At 32.9% G+C, this 13763-nt stretch overlaps 2 protein-coding genes across 5 annotated transcripts in view; both read right to left on the bottom strand.

The window, feature by feature from the left end:
* Nucleotides 1-3665: 3665 nt before the first annotated feature.
* LOC140978695 (CASP-like protein 1B1) lies at nt 3666-6318 on the bottom strand. Its single transcript, XM_073443902.1, has 5 exons — nt 5636-6318; nt 5237-5529; nt 4426-5011; nt 4135-4258; nt 3666-4004 (listed from the first exon to the last, which is right to left on the bottom strand). Exons 3-5 carry the CDS (start codon nt 4665-4667, stop codon nt 3756-3758), a joined length of 615 nt encoding a protein of 204 aa, XP_073300003.1. The 5' UTR covers nt 4668-5011; nt 5237-5529; nt 5636-6318; the 3' UTR covers nt 3666-3755.
* Nucleotides 6319-6360: 42 nt separating this feature from the next.
* The window catches only part of LOC140978669 (vacuolar protein sorting-associated protein 2 homolog 2-like), a 16909-nt gene continuing 9506 nt past the window's right edge, over nt 6361-13763 (bottom strand). Inside the window, exons 4-11 of one of the 4 annotated variants that reach the window (XM_073443875.1) lie at nt 10564-10614; nt 10114-10218; nt 9924-9995; nt 9752-9823; nt 9334-9450; nt 9170-9225; nt 6639-7000; nt 6361-6431 (exon numbers count right to left, since the gene is read on the bottom strand). In XM_073443875.1, the coding sequence (XP_073299976.1) occupies nt 6967-7000; nt 9170-9225; nt 9334-9450; nt 9752-9823; nt 9924-9995; nt 10114-10218; nt 10564-10614 (507 nt within the window). In that variant the 3' untranslated portion in view covers nt 6361-6431; nt 6639-6966. Of the gene's footprint in view, nt 6432-6638; nt 7001-9169; nt 9226-9333; nt 9451-9751; nt 9824-9923; nt 9996-10113; nt 10219-10563; nt 10615-13763 lie in introns of those variants that run through there. The other 3 variants (XM_073443867.1, XM_073443884.1, XM_073443889.1) reach the window with 3 other exon arrangements.

Here is a 13763-nt window from a genome sequence, read left to right as displayed (position 1 = left end):
AACTAGCCGATATAAATATTTTGAAAGTTTAGAATCGATAAATATATGGGGATAACTAACCGATATAAATATTTTCAAAAGATTTGAATGATGTGCAAGTTGAATGAATATAACAGTTTTTGGTTGAAACTGTTCATCAAACATTTGGTATGCAATATTTTAGTATTTGAAAGGCACATAAAATGCTGCAACAATGCATCTAAAAATAATAACAGTAGTAAATAAATACGATAAATAAATAGACACAAATTTGTTTATGGATATTCGGAGATTAACAACTCCTACGTCACACCTTATATCACTTAAGAATGTACTACTTTTAAGACTTTGATTTATACAACTCATCGTCCAAACTCATTTGAACTTATGACTTATTCATTGCTAATTGAAACTCATATCATACTCGATTGTATGCTGCAACCTCACAATACATGTTTAATGTCTCTTATGCTAAGATAAAAAAACATGATCTTTAATTTCTTTTTGTGTAGGTCATCACTTAACTATTCATTGAAGTTCATCTCTATTTTTTGTATGTGAGGATTTAATCTCTTACAGTATATATATCTCTTATATTTATCCTCACACAATGAGCTTGCTCTCATTCTAGATAATTTTCTTCATATAGACTGCTCATGCTTTAAATTTCCTTCAAAACTTGTATTTGGTCTTCAAGATGTTGTATATATAGCATTTAAGAGTGATATATACATTAGACACATGAATATGACCGTTTGAGAATATTTTGGATTGTTTTTGCATTAAAACGGTCATTTTTGCCTTGCTGACCACTATTCCCGAGCCTGACTGATTTTGAGGCACGTTGTCAATAAGGCTCGTCAGTTAGATTGCTCTATCAACTAGGTTGAGCCTCGTTAATTTCATCTCATGCAGATGCAGCAACTTCATCATTGTTTATCTGTATTTTAAACTCCGAGTCAGACTTTGACTTGTGAGGATGATTTGTAGATCATCGTATTAGCTTTGTAATGCATACTGAATTATTCTGTTCTAATAATGGAGCTGATTGGACTGATCAAAATATGACAATTGCTCATGTTTTACTTATCCTTGTTGATATGCCAAACTGATGAGCTTGTTGTCATCAGTTTGTCTAGATAACATCTGATTTAGTCCAACTGACATGAAAGACGACTTGTCTCAAATTGAGTTTTCTTTTTCGGTTGCTTTGGAAGCTTGTCATTTTCATCATCGAGCCGTAAGATATCATCGAAATTTTTAAACTTGCCATATTTTGAGTTTGGCTAAATTTGAGTTTCAGCTCATCTTGAGTTAACAACTTCACACTTGAGTAAATATGTTAGAAACACAATAAAAAAATTTTGTTATCATCAAAATCAAGATTGCTAGTGTTTCTAAACCCAATATTATTAAATAGAGAATAAAACAATAAAAATACTGTTACTTAATAAAAATATAAATAATGATGAACAATAAGAATATTAATTATAGCTCCCAGAATTACTGCAATATAATAAATGTACTATTTTTATAGTAAATATAGCAAATATTTCACTAATTTATACTAAACATTCGTAATTTATCAATGTACTATTAATAATATAAATAAATATTTATCAAAGTAAATCAAATTGTAAAAATAAGCATATAAAAATATTTATGATTTTAATAATTATAGTAAATTTCCCATTTTTATAATTGTTTAAAAAATTTACACGTCAACCCAAAATTAAATTAAGATAAAAAAATGGTATTATAGAAGTATTTTAGGATTTTTAAATGATGTAAAGATATATAATAAAATTTTAAGTAAATATTAAAAATAGAGATTTTAAATGGGTTAGTACAACTAATTTCCCAAAAATAAAAGATTTTAGTATGCTCTATATATAATTAAATGAGAAATCCTATAATAAATACTTTTGACTCTAAAAGATACCAAATTTTCTTCCCGAAATATCACTTCCCCAAAATATCTTAATTTCAACAAAATAGATAATAAGAGACGAAAACTCAAATATAAAAGAGAGGATAAAAATTTCTTTAAAATAAATAAACTAGCCAAAAAAAAAAAATAAAAAAAAAAAGATGAGTGTGTCTCTTGTGAGACGGTCTCATGAATCTTTATCTGTGAGATGTGTCAACCATATCGATATTCACAATAAAAAGTAATATTCTTAGCATAAAAAATAATACTTTTCATGAATGAATACTTTTCATGGATGACCCAAATAATAGATCAGCCTCACAAAATATGATCCGTGAGACCGTTTCACACAAGTTTTTGCCCAAAAAAATTACACTTGGTATCAAATTTTAGTATCTACATTAAAATCACACGCAATCTTTCCGCAATTGCATGATTTTGACAGGAAAATTGATACATACCCCATTGTCACTTAAAAATTAGTCATGGTGTATTTAATATATTAGATTTAGTGGTTTTTAATTATTTTGTAGATTTAATATTGGAGATTTAATGGTTTTCAATTATTTTGTAGTTTTTTTATAGTATATGATATTCAATCAAATCTGTATACTCCGTAAAAGTCTAGTGATGGTAAAAAAAAAAAAATTCATAATGTCTTTAAAAATTAAGTGATATTAAACATTGAATTTTAAAAACTCTACAAACGTTTATATGTATTAAAATTTTCAATAGACTTTAGTGACTCCATGAAATTCATTAACGTACAAATATTAAAACTTAATGTACAACTATAAATTATCAAAAATTGTATTTAGTTTAACCTAAAAATTTATATGGATTTTTAAAACTTTGAATTCATGCACAAGCTCTCTTTCTTTCTGTGTCCGACCTCTCATCTCATCTCATTCACTCTCTCTACTATTCAAATAGTTCTTTGTATATATTTCTCTTTTCATCTTCAGATTTTTCATTTTTTTGGCTGATTGCTCATTAATCAAAACCAAAATTATTAATGTCATAGGAATTTTTAAATTCTGGTATTATTTTGTGATTTGTAATTTATGATGTATATCAATCAATGATTGTAATATTCAATAAAAATAAAAGATGATCCAAAATTGTTTTTTAATTCTTTTTATCACTTTCAATTAATATGCAAAGTATCATATTTTTTCATGAATTATACTTATACAATGATATATGATATTTTTTCACATGAAGATATCTGCACACATATATATTATAAATTCAAACACAAAGTCACAAATTAATACAATAATGTATTTTTAAAAATTTATAAACATATGTACAAACCCACATATGTACACCAATATATATAAGGATTAAATTATTTAAATTTTAAATAAGTAAATTTATTTACATTAATAAATTTTAAAAACAAATTTCAAAGTAAAAATGTTATCTATATCAAATAATTATTGAGTAGGTCTCTTGTGAGACGGTCTCACAAATCTTTATCTGTCAGACGGGTCAACCCTACTGATATTCACAATAAAAAGTAATACTCTTAGCATAAAAAGTAATACTTTTTCATGGATGATCCAAATAAAATATCCGTCTTACAAAATACGACCCGTGAGACCATCTCACACAAGTTTTTGCCATAATTATTAGTCCAAACTTCAAAGAAATCAATAAAAAATAATACATTAAAATTAGGTATAAAATCCACATAATTCTAATAAAAAATTTACAAAAGTCTATATAATTGAAAGATAATAACAAGAGCACCTTAATGCAAAAGCGAAATTATTTTTAGTAGACAGTATAATTGAAAGATAACAAAACAGATTGATGTCAAAGGTCGACGAGAGATCGATGATCAAGGAACATTGGTAAAAGAAACAATCTTCTTAGTTTTATTGCTGAGTCTGATGATGGAGACAATGGTGATGATGATCATAAGTAGGAGTCCGAGCAAAGATGCAAGCATGGCTGCTCGTCCACGGTCGCAGAAGCTCTCGATTTTATCACATATCTTGTTCCACCGTGCGTGAGAATTCCCATCCCTACCCAGCTGCCCCATGAAAACCGCTGCGCTTTCGCCGCTGGAGACGAGAGCCACGTTCATCTGGCCATAAGTAAGTTCATTATGGAAATAAGTAGCTGGTTTTTTTAAGTGTTTTGCTATACTAGGCATCATATATNGTAGAATCAGAATGTGTTGAATAAATTTTAAAATAAAATTTGCATTCTATTACCAAGTCCAAGATTGCAATTGCCAAGGGTGCATGTCCCTTCAAACAAAACTTGTATCCAATAAAAGTGACCACCAACATCAGTAAGTTGTGGAGACTAGCGTTTCCATTGACAATCACAAAGAACCTATACAACAAATTTCAGAAATTTTTAGAAAATTGGAAGAAAAATGCTACTATTTCAACTCAACAAAATTAAAGAACCATTCAAAATTACTGCTTTATTGGTACGATGAAATCTTAATTTCAACCAGATGATAACAAGTATAAAAGTTAGTGGGACCAGAAACATACACAAATGCTGGAGTATCTTGAAATCTGGCCTTGAGAGTAGCTTCAATAGACGTGGTTCCAATCGTAGCCACGAGTACTTTCTTGGTTTCTTTGTTAAGCGCCATTACCAGGGTGGCTGATAATGTTGCAAGAAATGCTAGCAATCTCAACAAGGTAACTACCCAATCCACCCTTGAGCTAGGGGTCGGTGTCGGTTCTTGACCGGAACCAACCTCAGGTCTTTCAACTCCTTCGGAAGCCATTATGAATATTAGATAGATGAGAACGTAGACGAGACATAAATGTATTTAAAGATCCAATTTATTTGACATCTGATTTTTCTCTCTTTTTTTTTGGTCGTTTGGCTAGCTAATGCTCACTTTCCTGTTTGTTGTATTAGTTGTTAGGAAACGTGACAAAGGGGATGCATGATTAGGTGACTCTTGATTGGAAAAAGGTATGGTACGCCACTGGATTCTTACATCATACAAGATTTGCAGCAATTGGTATTTAATTATATTTTCTGAGAAAAGGCCATGTTTCGGTTTTGCAGGCATTACCAATAAAATAACCCAAAAATCAAATACATAATCATGTTTGATTTTATCTACACACACACGTTAGATTCATCTTGAAAATAGTAATTGATTCACAAAACGTCTTCGATAATACCAAGCCTAGATATGTTTTTGCCCTAATCCTTCCGTTGTATGGATTTAACGTCTCAATTATAGTATGCCCAGCACGGTCCTTTTTCTTTCTTTCTTTTTTTTTTTTTTTTTTTTTATTAAAAAAAGCACAAATCACATAACCAAATCATAATTTTTTTTACGTTTAAGTGGATATGTGGTGACATTTTGTTGTTTTCTGAAAGCCAAACCTCAATGCTACTTCACTCTGCTAAGTTGCTGATACAAATCAAATTCTTCAGTAACATAATTACATAGAAATGTAGATTCAAAAGTTCCATAAGCTCACCCATATATAGTACAGAAATTTCACATATGACATAATCCCATATATATCATAGCCAAAATATGCACAAGTTCTCTATAAAACTTGGTTAGCTCTTCCACTTCATCGTCATCGCTACTATGTTGTCACTCCAACAACAACATTGCTCACCTACAGCAATATAACAAGTGACATAAGCCCAAGTGTGCAACAACGTATTGCCGATAATACAGCGAAGCAAAAATGTAATATATGACGAGCAATATGAAGATCTCACCAACTTGCCACTTTCATTAACTGTCATGGGATTCTGCACGACAACGGTTTGATTCTGAGAAGGGATTGTTGCCTGTAGCAGAAAAAGGAAGTTCAGAAAAATCACTCCCCAGTCAGACTTTGTTAAATTAGTGCAACACATGTATGAAAGGTGACTCATAGAGGAAGTAGATGCTTTGATGCTGGTAAAGAATTCCCAACAGTTTGATGCATCTGAAGGGATGACCTTATGTAATCCATCTGCATAAGATATAATTAAGGAACAATAATATAAAGATTAATTAGAGAATTTGGGAGAACCGGGAACTACGAATAGTATCAGAGGCTAATCACCTGGTTGTTTAGTTTGCTTAAAGATAAATGAAGGACCAGTTACCGCAGAAAATCCAAGAACTTGTAAGTTGTTTAAAATGTTTCCCCTCAATTCAACTCACTCCGACTACCTAGAAGTATGAATCTTTTTTTCAACTCTTTTCCAATATAAATAGTACAATTATTCATTTACTACAGCATATTAGTTGTCAATTTCTTGCGGATAGCAACATCAATCCTGTAGAGAGACACGCAGGAGGGGAAGGGGATCAAGTATCAGCCGTCAGCTTTAGGGAGATAGTAGAATTTACAATATAACTGCACACAGAACATAGTAAATATAGTGGTGAAGGGTTACCGACATTGACATTTATATTAGTGGCAGATCGAACATTTAACTGATGGAGCTCCAGCTGGATACATCAGCGTAATGCGACAGTTTCCACAATCGACGTGAGCAACGTGATTAGGCATTGGTGCCGTTGCTGCAAATAAATAATATCAAGATAATCGGCAAATGAGAAGGACAAACTAGGATAACTAAATCCATGGTCATATACATCAGCGAGGAACCAACATTCCAAAAGAAGGATTCTGTTGCAGCAAAATAAAGAAAACTTTCGATGGGGTTGATGTTTAAATAACAAGGGGATTGAGCATCGTGATGAAATTACAATTCATCAAATTGGTACCAGGCACCAGGTTCACTGTATGACCGCAAGAGCATCTGACACTGGTAGCCCCCTGTGCATGCATGAGTAAGGTCAGGCATCCTCCACATATTGATTGTGCCATATCCATGCCTGCGCGTGCAAAAAAAGACTCGACCCACGTTGCATATCACGAAACAGCGAAACATATTCAGGTGCAGTGCAATCAATATCCAACTCTTCCTCGCTAGTACAACCAAACAATCAAGGAGAATAATCTAAAAAATTACCAGTTGGTGGCACAGGAGTAACCACATTGCATAATGCGCAGCGAACATTTGTTGCTCCTCTGGGATAAAGTAGTACAGTCCTACACCCACCGCACACAAGCTGACTCTGTATATCTACAAAACTCAAAATTTTCAGGGTAAAAATCAAACTTTTAAAGAGTAGCCATCATAAATCAGAGACTTGTAACTTCCAGCAATACATGATTCTCACACACCCCACCAAAACAGAAGAAGAGATTCATCCCAGGACATCACTATCTTAAAATTGTTCGATAATCTTGGTCAGAACATGAAAAATAACCTTTTCAGGAAACAAATTCGACAGGAGTTAATAGTTATTACCAGCCCTAACCGAATCATAATACCTTGCAGGAGGAGATTAAAGAAAGGGAAATCGTCGATTCTCCAAATAAAAATTTGAATCAGATACCCCGCGATTTGATTAAATAGCCGATTTTCATCTTTCTCCGTTGAAATTTTCTGAAGGTCGTAACTGACACGTCTCTCTTTACGGAGAATTAAAAGGCTTTAATATTAAAAGAGCATTATCCTCGTACTTAGAAGGGGTGTTCATCGTTCAGTTCGATTTTTGGTTTTTTATTTTGATTTTTTCGATTTTCGGTTTTAGAAATATATAATCCGATATCCGAACTATTTTTCTTCGATTCGATTCGGTTTTCTACCAAAACGGTTCGGTTATTTCGATCGATTAATTCGGTTTTGGTATAATTATTTAAATTAATAATATAAATATATTGTAAAATATAATATGTTAACTTTCTACATGTTTTCTTAGTAAAATATTTAAATATAAGGTCTAAATTAATTAAACAAACAACAATCAACTAAAAATTGTTCAAAATAATTTTTCATTCACTAAATATCATATCAAAATATATAATATAAATAAAAATATAAAAAAATTATTAATTTAATAAAATTTCAGTTTTTCGGTTTTGACATATATAATCCGAAACCGAACCAAATAAACTTCAGTTTTAACATTTATATCGGAATTACAAAATTCGACTTTCGATTCGGTTCGGTGTTCGGTTTTTTCGGTTTGGATATTCGGTTTTTTCGGTTTTATCCGAAGTTTGAACACCTCTAGTATTTAGTACGATGACAAAGTTTACTCTTGCACACGGTTGCCCGCGTCAATATAACATTTCGTAAAATACAAATTAATATTTTTAAATAAAAAAAATTTGAAAAAAATTATATACCGTCACAGTATTAAGAATATAATGTTATAATATATAATTAATTATTTTAATAACATATGAAATCATAGAATAATAAAAACATGATATATCAAAAAATACAAAATTTCCTTTAAAAAATAATATAAAATAAATTGTTGGTATAATTTTTTTTTAATAATTACTATAAAAGATTGAGAACTGAATCTGATCGATACTAACATGTGGAGTTCATTGTATTTTTATTGTTTTTCACTTCATATTAGAACAAATGAGTATTAGTTGGATTATCTCTTACAGGTAACTTCCGCTGAGATAGCGGTGACAAAATGGAGTTGGAGCTAATATTCAAAAGGCTTGGCCTTTAAACAGGGTTTGGTACTGGCTTAACTAATAACTTTCGACAGAGAAATAATAAATAACAGATGCATCAATAAAAATTATCAGATCTCATAAAAATGTTTATGCAATAAATATGATGTTTCAAAGTAAGCAATTGATTCCATAGTTTCAGTTATCATATCCGTCGAAGGGACGCCAGCCTTTTCTCGAGGTCTTCAACGTCAGTGGAAGCAGCAGAAATGGAAAAATTCACACAAAAAGCATTTACAACCACCTAGAGAAGAGTGTATCTTCAAGTATCATATAGTATCATATAGTCTTGGCCTTTAAACAGGGTTTGGTACTGGCTTAACTAATAACTTTCGACAGAGAAATAATAAATAACAGATGCATCAATAAAAATTATCAGATCTCATAAAAATGTTTATGCAATAAATATGATGTTTCAAAGTAAGCAATTGATTCCATAGTTTCAGTTATCATATCAGTCGAAGGGACGCCAGCCTTTTCTCGAGGTCTTCAACGTCAGTGGAAGCAGCAAAAATGGAAAAATTCACACAAAAAGCATTTACAACCACCTAGAGAAGAGTGTATCTTCAAGTATCATATAGTTTTGGGGTGGGGAAAGAGGTCCAACAAACGAAACAGAAGAGGTTGTTGTAATGCTATATGACTGCAAATGGAAGAATCCAGAGACAGAAACGAGGATGGTTTGTTAAAGAAAACAAATGATGCATACCTGGGAGCATTTTCAGCTTTCTTTGATGCAATACGCCCTTTTGGAGCTGAAGATAACTGTTACTCAAAGAAGGTGGTATTAGAGATCAGGGACTTTTCGTTTATTATCGTTATCTTTATGTACCATTTGTGGCAAGAATTTGTGAGAAATAAACTGAAACAAACCTGTGATGCAATGTCGACACCAATCTCATCAAGCACCTGGTTGCTAAGTTCTTCGGTCTCTTCCTCAGCCTCATCTTTGTCTAACGTCTCATCGATCGCCTCTGACATCATTTCAATCTGAAAGGAAAATTTTCGTTCATTATCGTTATCTGATTGAAGAAAAGGCCTAGCAAGAGATTAACCACAGTGAATTTATCTTGCAACATGATAGTTTCAGAAAATGCTCAAAACAAGTTGACTTAAGGCAAATGCGGGTGAATCCATGATTTGAAAGTTTGCCTAGCAAGAGATGTTACATGGCAAAGAGTGAAATTGCAAACATATATTAACTGCAGTGAAAACTTTTCACTGAAGTCCCGAAAATTTATCTTGCAACATTGTAGTTTCAGAAAATGCTCAAAACAAGTTTAAATTTTACCGTCAGGTCCATCTGCGCCGACTCTTTCTGGAATTCTTTGATCATTTTAGTTTGCTTTGCAGGTTCCATTTGCTAAAAGAAAAGGAAAAAACAATTAATTCATTGAATAGACGAATATGTCATCTTTTATTACTCTAAAACAGAAGCACAAGATCGGTAGAAACACCCCTACCTTGTTCATGGCAGTCATGGCTTTAGTTGAACCCTTCATACCAGTTGAAATTGAAGTACTAGCATACAAAGCCTACATATGTGGTAAAAATGTTAAGAACTCATAAGAAGTACAACAATACACCAACAGTGAAAGAGTCTCTGGATAATTTAATATTATTATTTCCAAGGTCGAGATTTATAATGATCACCTGAGTATGAGTTGCCACATCTCTGATCTGGGCACGACTCCCTTGCAAGTTTGTTATTTGCTGCCGGAGCCGAACTAATTGACGAGCTAAGATTTTGGTGGCAGCCTAGTTTGTAACAGCAAGTTACTGCAATTTAGAGTTCAAAATCTACTATCCAAAGGCATGGTGCAGTGAAAAGGGGAGTCAAATTGAACACTTGAATTGAAAATATGACAACTGTTTTTCGCGCACATTTGTTGGCATTTTCTCAGATTGTCTTCTGAAATTATATACATTGTGCAGAGTCCTTAAAAGAGTAGTACAGCTACAGATAGACTAAATTAAACGACCACGGAGCTACAATGATACCAAAGAAGATCACCATTTGAAGCATGCACCCACCAGTCACAGGCAGCAACACCAAATTTATACAAACTCGAAAGAACCCGAAATAAATTCATTAAAGCATACCCCATTTCCTGTTTTAGCCGTTTTCTTGATCTCTGCCACCAATATCCTTTCCTGAATAGTGGACAATAATGAGATTTCTCATATGTGCTATGAATATAAATTGAAACATTGAAATGTTAGATATTTTCTCCAAAATCATGTTTTGTATATATTTCAACAGATAAAAAAATATGCGGAAACGGATCGAGAATTACCTCCGGCCATTGAAAATTTGTTGAAGCTTTCTGATTTCTTTTCGTTTGAAGCCTTCTAAACACTTCAACACTCCTTTAGATGGTGTATTTTCTGTATGAGATTGTGTGTTTAGGTACCTCAATGCCTTCGGTATTTATAGGCACACTCATACCATCACCGAGTGTTTTGTGAGCTCGAGATTCAAACCAAATTTGTATACGTATCTCAATGTTCAAAATTTGAGGCTGCCGTGTACAAATTTTTTCAACAATTGTTGGCAATGGCCGTCGTCATTTTCAACACGTTTATTTTACGGGTCACAATTTTCTTACATTCTCCTACTTGACCCGTATATCTCATTTATCATAGGAGACATTAAAATACATGAATCATGGCGATAGGTCATCTAAAAAACGATTATTATCTTCCATGTATCACAATGTATTATATCTCTCAAATAACTTAATGAATAAACCCTATGTTTATTCGAGGTCCAACTTTATTGATATTTTTCATGGTAACTGAATATGTACATAACGGAATATGAAAAATAACATAACTTAATGAGTTTCATTAATTTTGTTTTTACAACAAAATTACATAAAAGAACCAAGTCTCATTCTTTCTGTATGATCCTTGAATTTCAATGGTGGCATACCTTTAGTAAAAGGATCTGCAATCATCAATTCAGTGCTAATGTGCTCGATAAGTAACTTCTTATCTTTAACACGTTCTCGTATGACTAAATATTTAATGTCGATGTGCTTGCTTCGACTACCACTTTTGTTATTTTTAGCCATAAAAACAGCAGCTGAATTATCACAATATATTCTTAATGGCCTAGATATAGAATCCATAATTCTAAGCCCTGAAATGAAACTCTTCAACCATACACCATGTGAGGTTGCCTCAAAACAAGCTACGAACTCAGCTTTCATAGTGGAAGTAGCAGTCAATGTCTGCTTTGCACTTCTCCAAGATACAGCTCCACCAGCTAGCATAAAAATATATCCTGAAGTGGATTTTCTTGAATCAATGCAGCCAGCGTAGTCTGAATCAGAGTAGCCAATTACTTCCAAATTCTCAGTTCGTCTGAACATAAGCATATAATCTTTAGTCCCTTGAAGGTACCTCATGACTTTCTTTGCAGCTTTCCAGTGATCTAAACCTGGATTACTCTGATATCTTCCCAACATCCCAACAACAAATGCAATGTCAGGTCTAGTGCAAACCTGAACATACATCAAGCTTCCGACAGCAGAAGCATAGGGAATGTTTTTCATTTGTTCCCGCTCTAGATCATTCTTTGGGCATTGACTTAAATTGAATTTATCGCCTTTCACAACGGGAGCTATACTTGGTGAACAATCTTTCATCTGATATCTCTCTAAAACTTTGTTGATATAGGTTTCTTGAGACAGACCTATAATACCTCGAATTCTGTCTTTATATATCTTAATGCCAATGACATAAAATGCATCACCCATATCCTTCATATCAAAGTTTTTAGAGAGAAATTGTTTCACCTCATATAACAAACCCTTATCATTGGTTGCAAGTAATATATCATCCACATATAGAATAAGGAAACAAATCTTGCTCCCACTGACCTTCTGGTATATATATTGATCCATGGGGTTCTCAACGAATCCGAATGAAGAGAGAACATCATGAAATTTTAAATACCATTGACGGGAAGCTTGTTTCAATCCATATATAGATTTCTTAAGCTTACAAACCAATTGCTCACCATTATTAGAGAAGAATCCTTCAGGTTGTTTCATATAAACCTCTTCCTCTAGTTCTCCATTGAGAAAAGCTGTTTTCACATCCATTTGTTGCAAATCAAAGTCAAAATGAGCAACCAATGCTAGAATGATACGGAGAGAATCTTTTTTAGATACAGGAGAAAAAGTCTCCTTATAATCGATTCCTTCCTGCTGAGTGAATCCTTTAGCAACGAGTCTTGCTTTATATCTTTCAATATTGCTTAATGAGTCTTTCTTTGTTTTGAAGACCCATTTACATCCAATGGCTTTTACACCATCAGGCAACTGAACAAGATCCCAGACTCCATTAACTGCCATAGAATTCATCTCTTCTTTCATAGCATTAAACCATAGTTTTGACTCATTACAACTCATGGCTTGTGAAAACGTTTCAGGATCATTTTCGGCTCCAATGTTAAAGTCCGATTCTTGTAAATACACAACATAATCACTAGATATAGCTGATCTTCTTATTCTAGTAGATCTTTTAAGGTTGTTTGGTTGATCAACAATTTCTTGTTGTTCTTCATTAACAACTTGATCTACTGGATTTTTATCAGCGATTTGTGGAACTTCAGTAATCGGTTGCCTAACACCCATTTGGTCTTGAGGAGTGTGAATAACAACCAATCTATCATTTGAATAAGAGGGTTGTGCATTAATGTGATCATTCTCAAAAATTATGTTATGATCACTCCCACTAATCAAGTCATTTTCAAGAAATTTTGCATTTCTTGATTCCACAATTCTAGTGTTGTGAGATGGACAATAGAATCTGTAACCTTTGGATTTTTCGGCATACCCAATGAAATATCCACTTATGGTTCTTGGGTCCAGTTTCTTTTCATGTGGGTTGTAAACTCTTATTTCTGAAGGACAACCCCAAATGCGTATATGTTGCAAACTCGGTTTCCAACCTTTAAATAACTCAAATGGCGTCTTTGGGACAGCCTTGGTTGGAACTCGGTTTAATATATACACAGCTGTCTTAAGAGCTTCAGTCTACAAGGATTTAAGAAGTTTAGAGCTACTAAATATGCTCCTCACCATGTCCAATAATGTTCGGTTTCTCCTCTCAGCTACGCCATTTTGGTCATGAGAACCAGGCATAGTATATTGGGCAACAATCCCATGTTCTTGGAGAAACTTCGCAAACGGACCAGGTGCCTGCCCATTCTCAGTGTATCTACCGTAATATTCTTCACCTCTATCTGTTCTCACAATCTTAATATGTTTTCCACATTGCTTCTCTACTTC

The sequence above is a fragment of the Primulina huaijiensis genome, chromosome 1 (genome assembly GCF_012295235.1).
Source record: "Primulina huaijiensis isolate GDHJ02 chromosome 1, ASM1229523v2, whole genome shotgun sequence".
Classification (NCBI taxonomy): Eukaryota; Viridiplantae; Streptophyta; class Magnoliopsida; order Lamiales; family Gesneriaceae; genus Primulina; species Primulina huaijiensis.
This window is presented reverse-complemented; position numbering and strand designations above follow the sequence as displayed.